Genomic DNA, 25,380 nt, shown 5'->3' on the forward strand with positions numbered 1-25,380 from the left:
AGGTTTGCCTTTTAACAGCTGACCAGTAAAAGCTACCTGCTGATTGGTTGCTGTGGGTTACTGTATTACTTTACTCCAGATGTGCTATAGCTGTTCTGAATTTTGGATATCCAGTTTTTTGTGCATCTACAGTGCCCACACAGCTTCAAAGCATTGCAGTACACAGGGTGTGACTTGAAAAACAGGTAGCACTTCTTCTTAAATCACCATGGAGGTGGTGTATAGCTAGTCTGTTCCAGTGAATTAAATGATTTACTGTAATGTAAATCTTAAAGGGCAAGAAATTGTTTTTTATCTACCAATTTAATACATATGCTTTTTAGAATGAAGTTTTATTTCATCTATTGAGGTTTGGATTTAAATTAGAAAGATTTGATATCACTTCAGTTATGGAGAAATGCAAAAAGTTTTAGATGTATAAGTTGAAATAAAAAAGCATGGGCAGTTGTCTTTGCAAAATTTAGAATATTGTTTAGGACTATACACTTATTTCAGCGGGGTTCTCTAAAATTAGTTCTGCGCAACCAGATATATCTAGTAGAGCTTCTTTGTAGCTTCTAAAACCAATACAGTTTCTTAGTTTTGTTGCCCAGCAGTGGTTGCTACTGTTTCATTCTTCTTTGTGGTTTGGACGCCTGACAGGATCATTTTGTGTAATATCTATAACCATGAGCAAGACTGGCTTGAACATGTGTACTTGTTGTAATTACTCTGAGGAAATAGCTGTTACTGCCTCTAAAGCACAACCACATATCAAAAAAGTAGCTAAATAATCTAATGCATAACAGATGCCATTGATAGTATTTTTTGTTTGCACTTTCTGAAACCTTCCTTCAGAAAACCAATAATATGTAATACAGGTATGGGACCTATTATCTAAAATGGCCGGGATCTGGGTTTTTTTTAATCTGCATCTCCTTAATTTATGTCTACTAAAAATCATGTAGTTCATATAATGAATTAAACCCAATAGGATTGTTTTGACTCCAATAAGGGTTAATTATATCTTAGTTGGGATTATGCACAAGGCACAGTTGTATTATTACAGAAAAAAGGGAAATCATTAAAAAAAACAAAACAAAACAATTTTAATTCTTTTCTTATAATGGAATCTGTGAGAGATGGCCTTCCTGTAATTTGGAACCTTTCAGATACCTGGTTTAAAGATAACAGATCCCATACTTGTATTCTTTCCTCTGTTGTTCCATGAAAATACTGCCAGTTGCATCCCAAAAAGAAAAATAGTTCAGCAGGGCATCAGCACACACCCAAATGCTGGGGTGTATCATTGTCTTATTGCTGCCAGTTTGTTCCATTTACTGCTTACATAGTGCCTACTACAAAGGGTGGTAAACATTAATTTGGACTGAAATTATCCTTGTCCCATAGACCTTAAAATCTAAGACTGGTACATTAACGAAGGGATATTATGTGATCTTTTTCCAAGGTGACATGTAGACACAGTTTACATGTCACCTTTATTACCAAAGGTATAAGATATGCTTAGTCCAGAATTGCTCGGGCTTGAAAACTCAGGTACCAGTGGGAGCACGGCTGCAAGGTGAGAGATCAGAGATATGAATATTATAGCACTGTTATTTAACATATTTAATGTGAGGAGCTCAATAATCCGTACTTGACTTCACATTACAGAGAATGCCAGGGAACAAGATGCATATTGCCACTATTGGGCAGCTAATGGCTAGGTCTCTTTATGCAGATCAGCAGTATTTATTCTTGCATCAGATTACTCTAAGAATACAGTGTTTTTATTCATAGTATAACTTTCTATAAGAGTAGGTTACTTGGGTCATTTTTGAAGAGTGTGTGTGTCTCTGAGCAGAGAATAATCCCCATGTTTAGTCTTTACTCCCCTTCATATGGTTTGTTTAAATAATTTACCCTTTCTCGTGTCTTGGTTTCTCATTTGTGCAAGGTTTAAAGTTCAGCTTTGTATGTTTGGTAATGCTTTCTGTTTTTTCATTTTGACAAGTGCTATACATATTGCATGTAATACCCGCAGTACTGTACATTTAATATATGCTATCTCTAACAGGATAATCATGGGCCAGACGGGCAAGAAATCTGAGAAGGGACCGGTGTGTTGGCGTAAGCGGGTGAAATCGGAGTACATGCGCTTGCGGCAACTCAAGAGATTTAGACGAGCAGATGAAGTAAAGGTACATAATGATAAACATAGAAGGGATAAGCTGTACGGTTGATTCAAACTGTATAAAGTTTCATTTTTTTTAATATGCTTTATCAGACTCCTAAATGTATTGGCAACAGTCCTTTTGCTTTGCAATGCTTTTTACTTATGAATGTTAAACAGAATACCGTTAGGGTTACAGTAATTGATGTTTGTTAAAGCTCTGTTTCCTTAGCCTAAAAAAAAATAAAAAAATAAATAAATATATATATATATATATATATATGAGTTATATATTGGGGAAATAGCAGCTGATAAAGGCTTACTTTTATGTGTGCCTTCTAGTTGTAGTTTAACGTCATATGTTAGTATTGAGCTTCCCCATTTGAAGTAAAATTAGTGTGGTAGCCATGACTGCCTTCAATTTAAAGTAAATCCTTAAAATCTTTGCTTAGTAAGAAAGGGACTGGCAACTAGCATAGTTTTCTGACTCCCATTACATTTTGTTATGTACTCACATTAAATAGTCTATTACTGGGCTGAGTAAGGAATCCCTCCTGTCACCATTTTGAGTGATACTAACATGATAGCTATAATTGATTAGAAAGTGTCAATGTTACTTAAGTTTTGTATAACACTATACATTTCATGAGCTGGGTTGGGTGGTCTCAAGTTGTCTTTAGCCTCACGGAAGACAAAGTAATATTTAAAATTTGCTTATTGTTTCGTTTCCAGAGCATGTTTAACACAAATCGGCAAAAGATTATGGAACGAACAGAGATACTAAATCAAGAGTGGAAACAGCGCAGAATCCAGCCAGTGCATATAATGACTACAGTCAGTTCTTTGCGAGGGACCAGAGAGGTGAGTACTCACCTAGGCATATGTGTTTACACACAGTCAAGGTCTACACTGCAAGAATACGAATAAATATAAAATAATTTGTGTGGAATACATTATTAGCAATTTGAAAAGACACATAATTTTACATGGTTACGTGGCTTATCTGAAAGCATTGGTAAAAGTTCTCTACTTTTTTTCTAAATTTAATCAAACAGACCCTCAAAGAAGGCAGTGATTTGAGCAATAAATCAAAAGTAGTATTTTTTGGAAGGAAAAAGTTTAGAAAATAGTTATTGGCTCTGCCATGACTGGTTTTAGGTGGTTGCTCAATTCAGCTGGCTTAAAATACTACTGTAATTGTTGTATCCTTGCATGGAATGGAGATGACATCCTGGCTCTGTTTGTTTTGTGGCTTTCTATGTGTACTATAGGATACACAAACTAAAGCTGATCATAAACTCCTCTTTTTACTGATGTTAGTGTGGGGGATGTATAGCAAAGGGGATAAAGCTTCTTTCTTCAGGAGTCAAGACAGCTGCAAATGTTTTAGAGAATAATATGCTTCTCCTACCTTTTTGAAGTTTGTGTGTGCGTTCCCTGATTGGCATGAAATAACTCCATGGGTAATATATATATTGCAAACTGTATGCCCTTACACCCATTTTAGCAATTGTTCATTTATTTATCCTAACAGACTAGTGTCTTGTCAGGTATCTGGTAACTTTCTGATAACATATACAGCAGATAACTGTAAATGAAGCTTTCTGTTCCAGCTGGAGTCATTGGATGCTACATTTGACTCCACTGCCCTATGGACTACTTTTCACCTGAATAGTAATATTTTTCACAGAATTCTTAGCCGTGTGGCATTACCTTAAAGAGAACTTACTTTTACCCTTTACTTTTATTAAGGATGGGGAGTACAAACTGCTAGGCTATGCTTGTATATTGTGTGTGTAAAATAGTATATATATAGTATATTGGTTTTCCCTATATTGTAACTATGTGCACTATTTTTGTAACTATGTCTGAATTATTTACAACTGCACACAGATCTGTGTATTATTTTTGGACTTTTTATTTTTTCTTGCAGTGCTCTGTGACCAGTGATTTAGATTTTCCAAAGCAAGTTATACCTTTAAAAACACTTACTGCTGTAGCCTCTGTGCCTATTATGTATTCATGGTCTCCTCTCCAGCAGAATTTCATGGTAAGTCATAGAATTCGATATTGAATTTCTGTGTGAGGTATTAACTTTTATCCAGATTTTATGATGATCTGTATTGCCTCTATGCCATGGTTATCCACAGGAAGAAAATACGAAAACAAGTATTGTGCTGCAACTGAATTTCCTACTTTCCCAAGGTCCTGGACTTGACAAACAACCTATTAAAAACATTCTTATCATATGATTGTACAACAAGGCCACATTGTGATAAAATGCCTTAGATTTGTCTTGCTGTTCACTTATTAAGACTATTTAAAAAGGTCTAGCCCACAGGTATGGTATGACTGTTTGGCCTGGTATTATATTATTGCACACCAAAAGTACTGCTTTGTCTTTTTTCCCATTCACAGTCAGACAAGTTTTACAGTGCGGAAGCACAGAGGGTAACCATTAATGTTTGCATAACTTCCTTTTTATTGTCTACTCAGCAGAGTAGTAACGTAATCATTTTTGTTGGGTGTGGAGAAGTGTCATCATTTGTTCCATGAGTTCTGCAGTAGTTCAGAAATTTCTACTAGCAAAAGTTGACACTGTTCTTTAACAGAATATAGTGTTAATAAAAACATTGTTTATTCTCCCACCCCTTTCTCATTTATTATAAATATGTATAATATTATGATATGATTTCAAACCATTATTTGCTTAATCATATTTGATATAAATTGAAAAAAGTTCCAGACTCGATTGGAACCCTAAAGATTTAGATTTTGAGTCTGAATCCTGTAAAAAGTGCTTGCATTTGGACAAGTCCATGAATTCTGGTTGTCCTTACATTTATCCAGTTCCATACATTCTTCATTTTCCTGTGGTTTTTTTTTTTTTTGCTTTCCCATTATGGCAGCTATTGTTGGTTTCACTTGTTTTTTCTTTCTGCTTCCTTAGTGCAGTTCTTTAAAATAATTTCATGTCTTTAGTTTTCCTACTATCTTTGGCACCTGTCTTGTGTTTTTCACTTTGGTAGTTATCTGGTATGGTCTTAAAGGAACAGTAACACCAAAAAATTAAAGAGCTTTAAAGTAATAAAAATATAATGCACTGTTGCCCTGCACTGGTAAAACTGGTGTGTTTGCTACTGTAACACTACTATAATTTATATAATAAGCTGCTGTTTAGCCACGGGGGCAGCCATTCAAGCTGGAAAAAAGGAGAAAAGGCACAGGTTACATAGCAGATAACAGATAAGTTCTGTAGAATACAATAGTGTTTTATCTGTTATCTGCTATGTGCCTGTGCCTTTTCTCCTTTGAATGGCTGCCTCCATGGCTACATAGCAGCTTATTTATATAAACTATAGTAGACTTTCTGAAGTAAACACACAACTTTTACCAGTGCAGGGCAGCAGCACATTATATTTTAGTTACTTTTATACACTTTCATTTTTTGGTGTTGCTGTTCCTTTAAATTTTATGAAACCCTTGTGCCTTTCATTTTTGCTATCACATGCCTTTTTCTTTTGGTATCATTGTGGATGCACCAAACCCTAAATTTTGGCCAAATCATTGGGTATGTAATGGGCCGAATACCAAACTGAATCCAAACCCCAGAAGTGGAAATCGCTGAAACTGCAGGTGTTATTGCAGGTGCACTCACAAAATATTTTTTCAAAACATAAGGTTAGGATTTGTTTTATCCAGGCTCTTGTATTCGCTTAAATTCTGCTAAAAATGGCTTAGATTAGGCCGAATTCCAAACCAGATATGGGATTTTGTGCATCCCCAGTTTAGAATGTGTTTTTTTTTAGAAAAGATAGTACAGGTATCGGACCCATTATCCAGAAAGTTCTGAATTACGGAAAAGCCATCTCCCATAAACTCCATTTTAATGAATAATTCACATTTTTAAAAATGGTTTCCTTTTTCTCTGTAATAATAAAACAGTACCTTGTACTTGATCCCAGCTAAGATATAATTAATCCTTATTGGAACCAAAACAATCCTATTGGGTTTATTGCTGTTTAAATTTTTTTTTTAATTAGACTTAAGGTAGGAGATCTGAATTACAGAAAGACCCCTTATCCGAAATACCCCAGGTCCTGAGCATTCTGGATAATGGGTCCCATACCTGTGATAGTATTACTTGCGTGTACCAGAATGGTGGGAAGTTACACATGATTTGACTGTTAACTAATGGTTTTACTCAATATATCGGGGCATTATCTTTTCACCTCACTCATAAAGTGTTTAGTGTAGTTTCACTTGCTTCATCAATTTAGTATGTTATGCCATGGGATCTTTAATCAGTCAATTTCTGCTACTACTGAAACAGTAGATTCTCAGAGCCTTCCCATATGGAATCCATTAACAGTGTATTGTTTAACGGGTCTATAGGGAAAAGTTCTCTATAAATATCCATGACACATTTTATCAGGAGAAAGAGAAAATGCAGATTTAATTAAGAAAGGCTAAAATAAACCAGGCTGCTGTAATGTTCACATATGTATATGAAAACATTTCTTACAGGAAATTCATGGCTCTATAGACTGTGTTTATTTTTAGCCTCTAGATCAGCAGATACAAACTTTAAGGGTACTAACACGTAAGGGTAAATCTACAATACCATGGATGACAGAAGCTCATGAACTATGTCTTTCTCATACCAAGCCTTCAGATTGCAGCAATTAAAACACATTTCTTGCAGAAATCTGACTTATCCCATGAAAAAAGAGAAGTTGGATCACTTTGAGTAATGTGGTTTGTGTACAGCAATGCAAAGGTTAGGCAAGGAGGTTTGTCACCTGTAGTAATGCAGATTTACCTCAAGCTGCCAATTTCCTTGTGTGCCAGTATCTCTAGGTACAAGTCCCTTGGTCTGCAATGTATTTACCTGTGTTAAGCAGAATAAAGAATATTACCTTCTATTCAGGTGGAAGATGAAACTGTTCTGCATAATATTCCATATATGGGTGATGAGGTTTTGGACCAAGATGGGACATTTATTGAAGAACTCATTAAAAACTATGATGGAAAAGTTCATGGAGATAGGGGTAAGTTCTTTTATTCTTAAGCAGGGAAATATACCATAATGCAAAACCTGAACTGCCCCAGCACTCCTTTGCATTGTGCATTCTAGCTTCTGAAGAAGTGTAGGTTTAAAGCCTGTGTTCTAAAGAATGTTTCCACATGTCCAGATGAGACTTTCGGCAGGGTTATGCAGAATTGACAGCTGTATTTGTAGGCAATTACACTGCATTTCCACAGTCACTATTTGTATCCTAGTGAAACACAACAATAAAGTTGTTTATAGACTGGGCTGGGGATAAGGATATTATTCTGAGATTAGATGGATGGCTTATTCTGACTGAGTCTCTTCAATGGAAATCACATAAAGGTAATCATGATATATTTATCCATGTTGTGCATCCACATCATGAAGTGGGTAGGTTATATAATTTTATAATTTCCTTGCCATTCTCCCAGAAGCTGTCCCGTTAACTAAGCAACCTAATGTTTTGCTCTAGCCTTTTGAAAACACAAGCTGTGCATAAAAGGCAATTTGTCCTAATGATTTAAACTTTAAGTTTTCCCTGAAAATGAAAATTTAGTGCTAGGTGTTCCTATGGGAGCGTAGGGAAATTGTACCATAGGAAGAGTTGTACCTACTATCAGACAATATCTGAACATCTCATACATAGACAATCAAGATATCCATTCCAGGATAATAAACAAAAAAAGGATAAAGGATGGATGTGGTTCCCTGCCTGGATAGGATGAGAAAATAGTCAATAGATTAAAAAAAGTATGCTAGTATAAGGGATGGTATAATAAATGAAACTATAAGTTCCATCAAAATAATAAATGAGGAATTGGTCTAAGCCAGGAAGATGCCATTATGGAATAGAACGGTCCTAGATTACCTACTAGTAGATGAGGGTGGAGTTTGTGCAATCACAGGTAAGGAGAGTTGTACCTGGATTGGGGACTTGCATGACCCAATTGAGCCCTACAGAACAGTTTCTCATTTATGGGAATCATAAGGACTTGGTTATCAAATGTTTAAAAGTTTTTATGGTACTGAATGTGTGGGATTGCAATGGGCCTTGTGTTATATATTATAGCAAGGTTGTGTTGTTGCAAATACAGTATTTCAGAGGTTACATGGAGGGGCAGCTGAAGGGAGGGTGCTCACCCATTTAGCTCCTGGATCAAATATACAACAGCCCTCTTCTGATCAGCAACCTTTTGTGTTTGGCCGACCTTATCCATAGCAGGATCCCATTCCTGTATGAACAGGGTAATGAAGAACTTGCTGATTTAGATGGGAACCATGATAGGCAACTCTGTACTGCCACTGAACCTTTTATAGGTGAGCGGAATAGAGTTCTGGGTAAGAAGAATATATATGTTCAAGATTTGAACAAAAGGGAGGAATGTTAGAGAAAAAAAGAAACCATCTTGTTTCTTTTCTCCATCTTGTTCATATCATTTAATATTAGAGGGGTTGTGAAATACATTGTGTAAGGATGTTTCTTTTTGCTGTTGTAAAAACATTTATGATGAGTCCGCAAACTTGTGAAAAGAGGCATATTGGGTGTGTTGGTCAACTGGGCCTCTTTGCCTGTTCTGTTCTTAGAGATAACAAAGCTAACTACTGATAAGAGTGTTTCAGGACTATAAGACAAACATGCTTTGGGACATTCAGAGTAGTATCAGCTCAGAGACAATTCTCATTTAAGAATGTCTGGATACTGCCTTCGTATGTACGAATAAAATGTAGCTACAATCAAACTGGCCTATCCAACAGTTTTTCCTTGACAGTGTCAATCACTATACCAGCAGTTCCCATCTGTACATCTTTTAATCAATCCTTTGTGCTTGGAAATAAAAGAAATGTACCGTATATACTCGAGTATAAGCCGAGTTTTTCAGCCCCCAAAATGTGCTGAAAAAGACGGCCTCGGCTTATACTCGAGTATATACAGCAGCATCAGCCCCCGTGGACGGACGGGCCACGAGCCGGCGGGCACGCTGGGAGTATATACGGCAGCAACCCCTGTGACTGGACGGGTCCCCCCTTCTTCTGCTGCCGTATATAGTCGCGAGTAAATACGGGCACGCTGGGAGTATATACGGCAGCAGCCCCCGTGACCAGACGGGTCCCCCCTTCTTCTGCTGCCGTATATAGTAGCGAGTAAATACGGGCGCGCTGGGAGTGTATACGGCAGTAGCACCCCCCGTGACCGGACGGTTCCCCTCCTTCTGCTGCCGTATATACTCCCAAGTAAATACGGCAGCAGCAGCCTGTGGACTGACCTGTCCCGTGCCGGCCGGCCGGCCAGCGTGCTTTAAGTAATTACGGCAGCGCACTCGCCCGTATATAAGGCAGCACTTCAGACCCCACCAACCTCTAATGCGAAACTGAAGCCACGTCATTCAGCCTTGGTTTACCTGCTGCAGAATTAGACTGATGATGGTGGAAATACGAGTACTTAGCGCACTCCCGAAGGCAGAGCATAATCAGCTCCAAACGTCAGCCCAGTCTCACATATAAGTTTGGCCACATCTGTGACTCCAGCCCCCCCCCCTACAAGTGGGTCCCGCTGCACGGCCCACGGCTTGGCGCTGGGGAACATGAGGAGCGCGGGGAACTTGTGGCACCTATATGTGAGTACTAGTATACAGGTCCTTTTCAAAAAATTAGCATATTGTGATAAAGTTCATTATTTTCTGTAATGTACTGATAAACATTAGACTTTCATATATTTTAGATTCATTACACACAACTGAAGTAGTTCAAGCCTTTTCTTGTTTTAATATTGATGATTGTGGCATACAGCTCATGAAAACCCAAAATTCCTATCTCAAAAAATTAGCATATTTCATCCGCCCAATAAAAGAAAAGTGTTTTTAATACAAAAAAAAGTCAACCTTCAAATAATTATGTTCAGTTATGCACTCAGTACTTGGTCGGGAATCCTTTTGCAGAAATGACTGCTTCAATGTGGCGTGGCATGGAGGCAATCAGCCTGTGGCACTGCTCAGGTGTTATGGAGGCCCAGGATGCTTCAATAGCGGCCTTAAGCTCATCCAGAGTGTTGGCTCTTGTGTCTCTCAACTTTCTCTTCACAATATCCCACAGATTCTCTATGGGGTTCAGGTCAGGAGAGTTGGCAGGCCAATTGAGCACAGTAATACCATGGTCAGTAAACCATTTACCAGTGGTTTTGGCACTGTGAGCAGGTGCCAGGTCGTGCTGAAAAATGAAATCTTCATCTCCATAAAGCTTTTCAGCAGATGGAAGCATGAAGTGCTCCAAAATCTCCTGATAGCTAGCTGCATTGACCCTGCCCTTGATAAAACACAGTGGACCAACACCAGCAGCTGACATGGCACCCCAGACCATCACTGACTGTGGGTACTTGACACTGGACTTCAGGTATTTTGGCATTTCCCTCTCCCCAGTCTTCCTCCAGACTCTGGCACCTTGATTTCCGAATGACATACTTTGGACCACTGAGCAACAGTCCAGTGCTGCTTCTCTGTAGCCCAGGTCAGGCGCTTCTGCCGCTGTTTCTGGTTCAAAAGTGGCTTGACCTGGGGAATGCAGCACCTGTAGCCCATTTCCTGCACGCGCCTGTACACGGTGGCTCTGGATGTTTCTACTCCAGACTCAGTCCACTGCTTCCGCAGGTCCCCCAAGGTCAGGAATCGGTCCTTCTCCACAATCTTCCTCAGGGCCCAGTCACCTCTTCTCGTTGTGCAGCGTTTTCTGCCACACTTTTTCCTTCCCACAGACTTCCCACTGAGGTGCCTTGATACAGCACTCTGGGAACAGCCTATTTGTTCAGAAATTTCTTTTTGTGTCTTACCCTCTTGCTTGAGGGTGTCAATGATGGCCTTCTGGACAGCAGTCAGGTCGGCAGTCTTACCCATGATTGCGGTTTTGAGTAATGAACCAGGCTGGGAGTTTTTAAAAGCCTCAGGAATCTTTTTAAGGTTTTTAGAGTTAATTTGTTGATTCAGATGATTAGGTTAATAGCTCGTTTAGAGAACCTTTTCATGATATGCTAATTTTTTGAGATAGGAATTTTGGGTTTTCATGAGCTGTATGCCACAATCATCAATATTAAAACAAGAAAAGGCTTGAACTACTTCAGTTGTGTGTAATGAATCTAAAATATATGAAAGTCTAATGTTTATCAGTACATTACAGAAAATAATGAACTTTATCACAATATGCTAATTTTTTGAAAAGGACCTGTATACTACTAGTAGTAGTATATAGTTTACACGCCTTGTATGTGAGGAGCACAGGGAACTTTCAGGTTACTCAATTGATGGTTGCACCTCCTGAAATGTTATCACTAGGTGCAAAGAGCTCTGGGGAAGGGTGCAGGGAAAGTATAAGGTATAAGTTAACTATTATAGCCATGTTATATGTTGTTATATAGCCCCCACATGGTCATGCCTGCTTCCCACTGCAGATTTTGCTGCTTCATTTGGTTGGCAGCTAAATAGAAGTCAGCTTTTTATGTTTTTGTGCTCAAACTTTGGTTGGTGAAACATAATCCACTGCACCCTACAACCAATTGGCAGTGCATGGGAGCGCACACAACAGGATGGGAGCGTATACAGCAGGATGGCAAGTACTTGATACTTAGTATGGCAGCTTCCTTAGCCTTCTCGAACTTGCCTGATAGTTAAAAAAAAAACACCCTAGGCTTATACTCGAGTCAATAAGTTTTTCCAGTTGTCTTAGGTAAAATTAGGTACCTCGGCTTATATTCGGATCGGCTTATACTCGAGTATATACGGTAACATTCTGCTTTAGAAAATGAGCAGTTACTGGTTTATCAAATGCAAGATTTGAAGTTGTATTTGTCTGTATGATGCCTTCTATGGTACTTTAATGGTCCAATAGCACCAAAGTATGAAAAGGATGGGGGGGGATGCACTGAAATATAATTACTATTAGTATGTTTGCTTGAGAAGCTGCTCCTACTCTGAATTCAGCCACCATTCACTCCTTATTCACTTTCATTGAGATAGCATTTACACAAATATGCTACGTCCAGAGAAAAATAAACACCCAGTGCAATAATCTGAAAAAAACAACTGAGATATGACTGTAGTTATATATAAACACAAAATTATTCATCCTAACATAAATGCTGAAGATACTGAAATTAAATACCCTAGTATTTTACTTTGTCTGGTTCTAGTACCAGTTATACTGACACTAAAAAAAACTACTCTTCAAAATCTGAATGTACATTAAAAGTTACCTACATGTCATGCTGATTGTTCTTCAGTGAGAGGGTTGCATTTGTAAGTAATTGTTACCTAAAGTTCATAAACCTGACTGTTTTGCCAACCTGACTGTCCCTACTCAACCCCAATAGCTTCTAATGCTAATGTACTCCTGCTGCACAAATATGGCAGCCCCCTCATGGGGGATCAGATACGTACTGGAAACCCACAGCGCAAATACTTTTAAGACAAAATTATAAATAGCATGCAAAACCAATGTTATGATGGATGTTATAAAAGGTTTGATTTTTGGTATCTCTAAAACCTCGCTGTAAGCAATTATATAAATGCCATATGGATGTACAAGCTGTATATTGTTTTATAGGAAGGTTTTTAGTGGAAACTTGCTTCCATCCTCTCCCCTTTTACTACATCTGTTTTCAAAAGTAGGTCACTTACATTATTTCCAGGATTACATACTCACTAATAACCTTGGATAATGTCTTCACTGAGTTATTCCTCAGTGTTGGTTTACAATCCCTTCATACACTGCAGGATTTGAGACTATAAAATCCCAGACTTTGTCACCCTGTGATCTACTCTTGCCACCTGGCTTCCATCATGAGATCTACCACAGTTAAAATACTGTGACTTGTATAAGCAATAAGCAAGAAAAAGTATCAATCAATGTTTAACAAATACACATATCAATATATAAATGCTGTGCCAAATTCATGTTTAATTCCACATAACACTTCAAGTTTAATTTGAAAGGATTGTAGTAGTTTTTGTACCCAGAAACATATATAAAGTGGGAACAAATATATACAGGGTCCCAGTGGGGACAATGTTCTATACTGGGATGAAACTAAAAAGACAGATGGCTTGAGCAGCTGCATTCAAAAGCTCCAGTATACTGGGGCATACCTCGAGGTCTACCAGAAACTTTAAAGTGATCTACTGGCAGACCGCGATCTACCTTTTGGGCACCCAAAAGGTAGATCCTAAGGTAATTGTCCTAAGGTAATTGTATCAGCCACACACACTGGACATTACTGCAGTGTAAGTAACTTACTATGTCCATTGTTGGAATGGTCTTTGAACTACTTTTATAGATACTGTGAGAATCCGTTTTATTTACAAAATTAAGGCATTTCAGTGGGACTTTTAATGGCTCCAGCATGCACAAATTACTTCATGGCCCAGTACATTATCCACAAGTACTGTAGTATTGTAATTGTGCTATATTTTGATGAAGTGCTTATCTCTTGGAAGGGAAAAAGCACATTTCTGCAGAGAATGACAGATGAGTTAAATAATATACACAATGGCTGTACTAATAATTCAGTTTTATGTGAGTATGGATATTTTTTGAATATCCATACTAGATTAGATATTAGATTAGAAAACAAGCTTTAATCTAACAAGTAATGAAAATAAAGTTTTACTTTCAGTTTTTGCGAATTATGATGAATCCTTAAGAGTCAGATATTTATAAGAAACAATAATTGTGACCTGCATTAAAGGTTTTTACAAAGAGAATGGAAAAAAGATATTTATCTGCAAGAAATAACACAATGCATGTGCTTTTACATGACAAAGTCTAGCATATTGAGTGTGGATCCAAACAAGTCATTCTCACAGAATTGCCTGTATAAGATTTTCTAGGCAGGCCATCTTTCTGGGTTTGAGACTGATTGGCTTTTGTTTGGATTCTCAATGGCAGGTATTTGTTGTATTGCAGAATGCGGTTTCATTAACGATGAGATATTTGTGGAGTTAGTCAATGCATTGGCACAATATAGTGATTATGAAGACGATGAAGATGGAGATGACAATCAAGATGATGAGAGGGATGACACTGCAAAAGATCAAGATGATAACATGGAGGGTAGGTCATAACGGATCTTGAACAGTTTCATGTAAAGCTTCATTTTTTTTATGCCTATATCTGTGTCAAACTCTCCTTCTTTTATTAAAAGACCAAGAAACTCAGCCTCTCAGGAAGTTCCCCTCTGATAAAATTTTTGAAGCAATATCCTCAATGTTTCCAGACAAGGGTACATTGGAAGAACTGAAAGAAAAGTAAGTCACAAAAAAAACAGTATACCACTGGATTTTCTCATAGTGGGTCAGATATTCCGTTATCCCATGGTCAAATGAATGCCATACAATATTGAAATTATGGTTCAAAAACTCTAATGTTGAATAAAAATTAATTGCATAAAGCCTGAAAACTTGAATGTCAAACTTCGGCATCTGAAAGCATGTGAGTTTATGTAGAAGTGTAGAGATGTCCCAGGCAAAAGCAAGCCATTTTTTTCTATTCAAGTTTTACCAGTGTGTAAACAGATTCAAGGTATTCGCGTTTTGTTTATTCAAACAATGATTTCATATTGGGATTTTTTAATAAATAACCAAAAGTTAGAGTTTTTTTTTTTTTTAATTAAAAATAAACTTTTCAATTAAAAAATTTATAAATACATTAGTGCTTTATATATGCTCAGTTAAAGGAGAAGGAAAGTTACAATCACTGAGGGGGGTACCAAAATGTTAGGCATCCTCCAGTTATTGTAATTGCTTACCTGATACCCCGGGCTGGTGCTCCTGTTAGGAGAAAACTGCACCGGCTGTGTGCACGCAAGTGAGGGCTCCTCATCCTCCATCGGTCTTCACATATGCGCAGTTGAGTGAGAAGCTGAACTTTGACAAAAAAGCTGGCTTTTTTTGCTCAATTGCACATGTGTGGTCCTCTGGATCGCTGCTAAAGGAGAAGATAGAAAGAGAAGAAAACTGCACTGGCCTGGGGTAAATGCAGGTGAGCGATGCTGGGTTTTCGGTAAGCAATTACAAGCACTGGGGGGTGCTCTAACATTTGGCACCCCCTACTGATTTAGCCTTTCTTTTTCCTTTTAAATGAGAAGGAAAGCGAAAAATCGCGGGGGGTGCCAAATGTTGAGCACCTCCAGTGACTTTAATCGCTTACCTTTTTACCTCAGCCTGGTGCTCCTGTTAGGTGAAAACCGCACAAGCCTGGGGTAGCTGTAGCGAGTGTTTCCTTTTCGTCTTTTGAATCCCGGGGCTGGTACATGCGCAGTAAAGTGTTAAAGTTCAGCTTTTCATTCAACCGCACAAGCGTGCGAAGACCGAAGAAGGAAGAGGAGATGCTACCCCTGGCTGGTGCTGTTTTCTTCTCACAGGAGCACCAGCCCGAGGTAAAAGGTAAGCTTAAAGTCACCGGGGTGTGCCTAACATTTTGGCCTTCATCAAACGTTAAGCACCAATGTGCCTTCATCAAACATTAAGCACCATAAACTTTTCTAGTGTCTGTCAAATGATAGCTTATACTGCATTAGAAAAAAAAAAAGTGAGGCTGATATATTGACATGTTTTATTCAAACTGGAAACCTTGACATGAATCACTCATTTCATTCTAGTATTTATTGTAATCACTTTTTGCACTTGAGCTATAATTATCATGAATATAAATGTCAGAGGTAACTCAGCATGAAAAGTAAAAATGTTGTGTTGCTACCAACTGTGGACTCGGCAATTCTCTCCAAACACTCCTTTTATAAATAGGATGATTTTACTTGAAAGTGTATACTTTATGCCCCAGAGCCTTCACCCTGACAAGATAACTGTTATGGAGCAGCAACACCAACAAAAATGCAGTCTGTGTTTGTAGCCTGCAAAGTATGCTTTTTTTAATTATTTATGCATTCTCTGTAATTCAGCATACTAATGGGGAGGTGCAAAGTCTTGGGTTGCTGCGTTTATTTTTTTTTGTTTAGTTTATGTCATATGCTTTATTGTCATTTTCTTACAGACTAGTACTTCAGAAATGAATAAGCCTTTTTATTTTTTAGATACAAGGAATTAACAGAACAACAGCTTCCAGGGGCACTTCCACCAGAGTGCACCCCAAATATAGATGGGCCAAATGCAAAATCTGTGCAACGAGAGCAGAGTCTTCATTCATTCCATACCCTGTTTTGTAGGCGATGTTTTAAGTATGATTGTTTTCTGCACCGTAAGTAGTTTCTATATTAAAGTTTACAATGCAAAATATGCAGTTTAAGGGGCTGATTTATCAAAGTACGCTTGGGTCCGAATACTGTGCATATTTTCTGTGTTTTTTCATTAATTTCCACAACTTTTTTGTACTTTGCGACAATTTGTGTGACAAAATCGTATTTGTCGCAACAAGTACAAAAGTTTTGGAATTCATTCAAGCTTCGGTATCATGACTTTCCTTGGGCCAGGGTGGAGCTGCAGAGTGCCATTGAGTCCTATGGGAGGCACATAGACAGAAGGATCAAAGTCAGAATGTTTTTTGCGCCATTTACGATCGTTCAGATATGAACATATGAATGTCCAAAATTCAGACTTTGATAAATGGGCCCCTAAGTTTGGAGCTATGTAGTGCTAAAACTGTAGACTTCAAATATGACTAAAAAAAAAATTAAGATTTTCAAATAATTTAGAAACATACCAAAAATTGTATTTAGGTTAGCCTAAACATCTACTAGTTTTTTTTATCTAGTTATGTAATTTTTATGTCCGACAAACTTTTGGAGCTCCATTACCTTATGGCTTTTCCATAGTTATCAATATGTCAATTTTTCCATTTTTTTGTACCAAGTTCTTGCCTTTTTTTGTTGGTGGAGATCATGGGGGAATAAATATTGTAAGCACAAACTGATGTAGTTAAGGAAACTGCATGTTGATCAGGGCCCTGTATATGTAAGCCCTTCAGAGTCTAAAAAAATATTGTCTCTGTTTAACAGCATTTCATGCTACTCCTAATACTTACAAACGGAAGAACAATGAAGCAGCAAATGATGGAAAACCTTGTGGACCACACTGCTACCAGCTTTTGGTATGTTGCTTGGAATTCATTTTATATGCATTACTGATGTGCTTATCTAAATCACTGCATTTTAATATATGTAATATGTTGTCTATTACTTCTCAAAGTTTGGCCCCAGGGCTACTGTGCATTGCTGAAGATCCTTTACCAAACATATAAAACAAGCCACTAGCAGTGTCTCTGACCTGGTCACATAGTCTAATAGTAAGGCTTCCAAGCCAGACTGAGTACAGGTTGTGCCTGCCAATTTCATTTTTCCCAAATACTTTCTACTTTACTATAGTGAAGATGTAGGTAACTGAAAAGCTATATCGAATAATATGTTTTTAAAAAATGTTCTTATCTGCATCCTTAATGTCTTGATATTGCTTAGCTGAAGAATTTTGCTTTGTTGTGACGGGGAAAAGAACTTGATAAACAGTTTTAGGGGATTTGTCACTCTTTTCTCTGTCTGCCAATGCAGTTGTTTTTTGCATTCATGCCTTCTTTTCTTTATTTAGATATTTCTTTTTTTGGCCCGTGGCACAATTATGCTGTGAATGGTTTAAAATAGTTACCTCAAACCTAAATAGTCATGACGCTATGTTAAGTGGTACTTTGCCTCAAAACTGTAGTGGTTTCCTGGCTATCTGAAAGACATTTATTTGGCACTACGTTATCTCCTGGGAAATTTGTAGACACAAAGTGTTTTGAGAAAATCTTTTTTCCCAGTGATACACTCACTAGAATGAACAATACAGCTGTATGGAAAGCTTCTTTTCTCTGGAGTAATATAAACAGATGTATGTGTTTTTTGTAGAGTTTCATTCTAGGCTTTGGCTAAAAATATTATTCTCAGAGGGCAATGTAGCTTAATTTTGTCTGTTACTAGTGCAAACTGTTGTGGGTAAATTCATGTTAAAAGATTCCAAAACCTTATTTTGTGAACAATTAATTTTCTTATCACAACGCAATAATTTGCGAAGACAAAAAAAGCAACAAAAAACTCCACCTCAGGCAGGCAGTTACATAGACAGAGCTCACTGTTGAGTTCAAGCACACTCAAAGGTTAAATCATTTAGAAAGAAATACAGTTAAATAGATTTATACTGAGTTTTTATAGCCTGCCCTAAAGCAATTACAGTTAAAGAAAAAAAAAAATGTATTCTCTTGTGAAAAAATAAACTTGCTTTGTCTTGTATTGCATGTACAGTGGCTTGCAAAAGTATTCGGCCCCCTTGAACTTTTCCACATTTTGTCACATTACAGCCACAAACATGAATCAATTTTATTGGAATTCCACGTGAAAGACCAATACAAAGTGGTGTACATGTGAGAAGTGGAACGAAAATCATACATGATTCCAAACATTTTTTACAAATAAATAACTGCAAAGTGGGGTGTGTGTAGTTATTCAGCCCCCTTTGGTCTGAGTGCAGTCAGTTGCCCATAGACATTGCCTGATGAGTGCTAATGACTAAATAGAGTGCACCTGTGTGTAATCTAATGTCAGTACAAATACAGCTGCTCTGTAACGGCCTCAGAGGTTGTCTAAGAGAATATTGGGAGCAACAACACCATGAAGTCCAAAGAACACACCAGACAGGTCAGGGATAAAGTTATTGAGAAATTTAAAGCAGGCTTAGGCTACAAAAAGATTTCCAAAGCCTTGAACATCCCACGGAGCACTGTTCAAGCGATCATTCAGAAATGGAAGGAGTATGGCACAACTGTAAACCTACCAAGACAAGGCCGTCCACCTAAACTCACAGGCCGAACAAGGAGAGCGCTGATCAGAAATGCAGCCAAGAGGCCCATGGTGACTCTGGACGAGCTGCAGAGATCTACAGCTCAGGTGGGGGAATCTGTCCATAGGACAACTATTAGTCGTGCACTGCACAAAGTTGGCCTTTATGGAAGAGTGGCAAGAAGAAAGCCATTGTTAACAGAAAACCATAAGAAGTCCCGTTTGCAGTTTGCCACAAGCCATGTGGGGGACACAGCAAACATGTGGAAGAAGGTGCTCTGGTCAGATGAGACCAAAATGGAACTTTTTGGCCAAAATGCAAAACACTATGTGTGGCGGAAAACTAACACTGCACATCACTCTGAACACACCATCCCCACTGTCAAATATGGTGGTGGCAGCATCATGCTCTGGGGGGGCTTCTCTTCAGCAGGGACAGGGAAGCTGGTCAGAGTTGATGGGAAGATGGATGGAGCCAAATACAGGGCAATCCTGGAAGAAAACCTCTTGGAGTCTGCAAAAGACTTGAGACTGGGGCGGAGGTTCACCTTCCAGCAGGACAACGACCCTAAACATAAAGCCAGGGCAACAATGGAATGGTTTAAAACAAAACATATCCATGTGTTAGAATGGCCCAGTCAAAGTCCAGATCTAAATCCAATCGAAAATCTGTGGCAAGTTCTGAAAACTGCTGTTCACAAACGCTGTCCATCTAATCTGACTGAGCTGGAGCTGTTTTGCAAAGAAGAATGGGTAAGGATTTCAGTCTCTAGATGTGCAAAGCTGGTAGAGACATACCCTAAAGACTGGCAGCTGTAATTGCAGCAAAAGGTGGTTCTACAAAGTATTGACTCAGAGGGCTGAATAATTACGCACACCCCACTTTGCAGTTATTTATTTGTAAAAAATGTTTGGAATCATGTATGATTTTCGTTCCACTTCTCACGTGTACATCACTCTGTATTGGTCTTTCACGTGGAATTCCAATAAAATTGATTCATGTTTGTGGCTGTTATGTGACAAAATGTGGAAAAGTTCAAGGGGGCCGAATACTTTTGCAAGCCACTGTATGTGTTTTTGGTTTTGGTTGTGATTGTGAAACCATATGCTGTCAAATTTGTATTGAAGGAAGGAGCACGGGAGTTTGCTGCAGCTTTGACAGCAGAACGAATAAAGACACCACCAAAGCGCCCTAGTGGTCGCCGAAGAGGTAGACTTCCCAACAACACCAGCAGACCAAGCACACCAACTGTAAATGTGTTAGAAGCCAAGGACACTGATAGTGACAGAGAAGCCGGCACTGAAACTGGAGGGGAAAGCAATGATAAGGAGGAAGAAGAGAAAAAAGATGAGACCTCAAGCTCCTCTGGTATGTATGTTCAACGGATATCCATTAGGTTTGTACTCTGGCTAAAAAATAGACAGATGTACAGCATTTTATAATAATACATGTAAATAATATGTAAGCAGATGGCAAACTCCCATGCACTGAGGCATCTGACATTGCCAGTGTTTTTTTTTTTTTAAAGATGGATGAACTGCAGTTTAAAGGACACCATTTTCATTTTCAAAGTTTGCACTACTGCATGTGTTGCTTTTTAGTAGTCTGGAGGTACAAATGAAATTCCAGCAAGCAAAAGTCTTGAAAGCACTGAGGCTAGTGTCACATGTTGTGTTAGAAAACTTGATCCACTGCCTTGCACAAGATCTTTAGAATGCACTGACAAGCACAGCATCTGCCTGCAATTGCATACAGAGGGATGAGTTCTGCACGAAAATGCGCCCATTCTCCATTTTCCCAAATCCACCATGTGTACTGTAGAAGTCCAGTGTGTTGCATTTTCACCAGCAGAAAAACCCGGTGGGTGGGAATAAATCAGGCATAAGCTATTAATCTCTCATTCTATCAATATCAATAGGACACTAAGACATTCTTTGCATTAAGCTACCAAGCTATGCCCTCCCCTTTAAGCCAAACAGGGATTGTTTGTCCATATATTGCAATATATTCAAGCTGGCCAACTACGTCAGTCATCCCCAGTCTGGCCAGTCCTACATTCACTTTCATCTGATTCATTAAGAATTTTAGTGCTTCAATATACATTTAACAAAGGGACAAAGTTTTACCTGCAACTTACTTGCTTTCAAGGTTAAAACCCCGAATGGTCCACATGGTTGGACATGAAAGAATGCTATCAAGAATCCATCTAAATATTTCAGATTTACATACTTCTATGTAAGAAACATATTTTTTGGGTCTGGTAAACAGTTGATATTCCAAAGCAGATGCTACATGCATGCTCAAAGGACGTATGTATAGCTGTGAGTGAGGAGTTCCATTCAGTGCCTCCCTTACCTGCTCTTGTTCTATTGTATACCTCTCAACAGAAGCAAACTCTCGGTGCCAGACACCAATAAAAATGAAGCCAAATATCGAGCCACCTGAAAATGTGGAATGGAGTGGTGCAGAGGCCTCCCTATTTAGAGTGCTAATTGGAACCTATTATGACAACTTCTGTGCAATTGCAAGGTTGATTGGTACCAAGACATGCCGGCAAGTAAGTTATTAGTAGCTCTTATTCATTCTACAATGATTTTTTAGTACAATATGTTACACTTTTGACTAAACTTTAGGATTATTATTATTATTATTAACATTTATTTATAAAGCGCCAACATATTCCGCAGCGCTGTAAGTGGGTTTCATACATTGGACATACAGAGTAACATATAAAGCAATCAATAACCAATACAAGAGGTGAAGAGAGCCCTGCCCAAAAGAGCTTACAATCTACAAGGATCAGTCTGTAATCGTCTTATAAGAAAACTGCATGCAGCTGTTGTGTTCCTTAAAATATCATATGCACCGATGGCTGATTTTCATGTGGTATTTGAAAGTCTGCTGTATTATCCAAAGCTAACAAGTTATTCATTACTCTATTAATATCTTCTGCAGGTCTATGAGTTTAGAGTAAAGGAATCCAGTATTATTGCTCCTGTTATTGCTGAGGATGTCGACACTCCTCCGAGAAAGAAAAAGAGGAAACACAGGTATGACTTACACTTCATCACATTTTCTTTGTCTGTTGTTGAGAAATGAACAACAGTTTCATAATATAGCTGTGTTAAACCACTCTAATGAAGATAGCCTAGACTATATACCAGATCTTGGGTTATTCCTGATAATAGCTCTTGTTATTTGCTCATTATGAATAATACCTTGCATGAATCATTGTGCTTCTCTGCCTAGAAGATGTATTTGAGCTAACTCTCAAAATAACTCTTCAAAATAACTAACTTCAATACAAATCCTGTCTCTCTAAATACAAGGATTTGTATTTGTGCCAGTGTCAGTTATTTTAAGAGTGAGTTCAAATAAAATCTTCATTGCATAGCAACACCCCCTTCTGCCCAGTCTTACTTTGTTTTGGCTGCTGCCATCCCTGGAGCTGCAGCTTGGTTGGGCAGTGCAAGAGGCCCCTACACACATGCGTTGCGGACCAGAAGGCCTCTGCCATACCTACTAGCAAATATAACTGCGCAGTCTGGTACAAGATTAGCAATATTCAAGCAGTTGCAGGGGTATGGAAGTCAAAATAAAATAAGTGACTGGGGTCAAGGGAGCCTGCTCTGCATAACCTAATGATCTTCATTACCAGTGAAATACATTGTTGTATAGAACTGATCATTTTTTTTATTTTCTACATGATTTCTTCTCTTATTTTGTATCTAATTGTATCCTAACAGACTTTGGGCAGCGCACTGCAGGAAAATACAGCTGAAAAAAGGTTTGACATTTATTTAGCTTTCATTTTCTGTTTTTCCCCAGTTACTCAAAGTTCAAAAACAACCCAGTCCTAATGGCAGTATGTGCTCCTGTACAGAGGTTCACACTGCTGCAGTAGTGGTAGTTCTAATGAAACAATAACATATAAAATATCCACATATGTGTTGTAGTAGGAAAAAGATATGTCAAATTGTTTAATACCTAGATCGGTACCTATTAACATCTCTTAGTTTTCTGTTGTACTAAACTTTTCTGATGTCATACACATATATATATATATATATATATATATATATATACACACACACAGTCCACAAAATTTTCAGCACACCAAACCCGTAATATAAATCACCTGGGTGCTACCTCCATGTGTCTAATTATCCAGAAGTCCAAGAATTGGGTGCACAGCAGGATATTTTTTAAAAATTAAAACGTTACTTTTATTTAAACATGCTGTTAAAACAGGCCAACGTTGAAGGGTGTGCTGGCCACAGATTATTTTCTATACAGACATAATTTTGGCTAGCACCCCGCAGAATATTGAGCCTTGGAGTGCGGACACCATTTGGAATTTGGATTGAGATATATATATATAATATAATATAATTAAGTATGTGGTCTTTTATAAGCCGAAGTATTTTAGCTAGCAGAACTGAGTTGCCAAATACTTGCAACATGTTAACCCTAAAGCAGATGGGGCTTATTGACCCTAAACTGCAGCACCAATAGTAACCCATGAGACATTTGGGACACAATTTTACAATAATCTCTAACAATACAAAGCATTCTGCGTTAAAAAAGAGCCCCTCACTTTTATTTTCTAACTGGGCCAGTGCAGTCCAACTTTTTCTACTCTGTGGGACAATATATCACAAGTTCAAGTTTTATTAAAATTATAATGACAAAAAAAAAATCTGTTGTGCCTTTAAGCAGCACACTGAGGGAAATAAAAATCCCTTTGAGGTCTTAATAAGGCTTTGGCTTCCAGTTTTACATGTCATCAATAGACTATTCCAACTGATGTGCTGACATCTGCACAAGCAGAGCCATGTTACTGTCTTGGGGCCTGGCAGTGTGTAAATGCCCAAACAATAACCAATCTATTTTTACAACGAGAGGCTCAGTGCTGTGCCTAAGCTGTTAACTGTAACCCCTGGATGCCCCAAACATATTTTATGGTGATAAGAAGTGAACTGTTAGTGGTCAGTGTGACATTGAACTGTTAAATATTCATGTTCAGGATACCTGAAAAAAAAGAAAGAAAAGTCTGAGCCTTTACAGATAAGGTACATATGTCCCCAAAAAGAACCTGGCAGGACTAATTGGCTTAGTATTATTAAAGAGAAACTATACCCCCTAACGCTACATGTGTTATTTTTGTTATAATTATGAGTGTTATGTGTTTCTTGGCATCTTTGTTGCAAACATATTTGTTTTCCCTTCATGTAGTCTACCATCTTCTTATTGCATCATCATATATATTGCATTTTCTTTCAGATGGTTCCTCAAACCATGTTTACAATTACCAGCCATGTGATCACCCCCGCCAGCCCTGTGACAGCTCATGCCCCTGTGTCATAGCCCAGAACTTTTGTGAGAAGTTCTGTCAGTGCAGCTCTGAATGTAAGTCACTGGTATTTTCCAACTTTTTTTTATAATTTATATATATATACTCAGCCAGCCACATTTCTTATTTGTGTTAGTCTATTGCCCTGAAGAATGACTTAATGGTGTGGAAAACTGGCAAAGCCTTGTACAGTCATACAGAACTATATAGGTTTATATCCCAAACAGATCTGTCATTATGACTTCTAATAACCTTGGTGGCATATCCTGAAAACTGCAGTGCCATGAACTTTGAACTTAAGCAACCATGACCATGGCAATTCCAATATTCTTTTTGGAAGTACACGTTTGAGTGGTTGCCATGGGTTACTGCTCAGGTGCAAATTTGCCCAGTGTTAATAAATGAGCCCCAGTGCTGCAGTATGAGTCAATGAGTAAATGTAAGCTGACCCACTAGCGTAGAATACTTTAGGCATAGATAGTGACAAACTAGCCTGCACCTTATGTAGCACTTGCTCTGCTATTTATAGCCAGCTCTTGGCTTGAACTTAGTCATACTTGGTGACACAGACCTGTACAAATCTTAATCCCTAGTCTAATTTTCAGAGAGATTAGAAAATAGGAAGTAAAAAACAATGTCCATTTTATCAGATTAGATTACAGGTCAGATATTCCTAAAGGCAATGATACACGGAGCTACTTGAAGCCAGCTACAGGCTACAAAATCGACAATGCTGATAAATGTCTCTATGTGGTTTTTAACAGAGGCGATTCTCAGGTATTTCTGCCATTTTGTAGCTGCGACAAGTATAACTGCGTGTCATAGCCCTAAATCCTAGTGGACACCAAAGTGTGAATGGGGATGAGGTGAGGGCTATGGTGGCCAGACACGTTAAGATCCGCTAGTTTGGCGAGGTTACCAAACAAGTGGATCTCCTCCCGATATGCCCACCTAAGATGGCTAATTCGCTCGTTATTACAACAACTGGTGTAGGGGCTGTTGGATCGAGGACCACAACAAT

General features: G+C 38.3%; 1 protein-coding gene across 4 annotated transcripts in view; it reads left to right on the forward strand.

Annotated features, from left to right (window-relative positions):
• ezh2 (enhancer of zeste 2 polycomb repressive complex 2 subunit) overlaps positions 1–25,380 on the forward strand; it is a 47,544-nt gene that overhangs the window by 15,561 nt on the left and 6,603 nt on the right. For 2 of the 4 annotated variants that reach the window (XM_012964796.3, XM_012964798.3), the window contains 13 exons: positions 2,057–2,180; positions 2,885–3,013; positions 4,086–4,202; positions 7,083–7,203; positions 14,133–14,297; positions 14,389–14,491; positions 16,276–16,439; positions 17,197–17,288; positions 20,134–20,374; positions 21,394–21,563; positions 21,962–22,056; positions 22,753–22,793; positions 24,290–24,415. In XM_012964796.3, coding sequence (XP_012820250.1) covers positions 2,057–2,180; positions 2,885–3,013; positions 4,086–4,202; positions 7,083–7,203; positions 14,133–14,297; positions 14,389–14,491; positions 16,276–16,439; positions 17,197–17,288; positions 20,134–20,374; positions 21,394–21,563; positions 21,962–22,056; positions 22,753–22,793; positions 24,290–24,415 — 1,688 coding nt within the window. 4 annotated transcript variants of the gene reach the window in all.

The sequence above is a fragment of the Xenopus tropicalis genome, chromosome 6 (assembly GCF_000004195.4).
Source record: "Xenopus tropicalis strain Nigerian chromosome 6, UCB_Xtro_10.0, whole genome shotgun sequence".
Lineage (NCBI taxonomy): Eukaryota > Metazoa > Chordata > Amphibia > Anura > Pipidae > Xenopus > Xenopus tropicalis.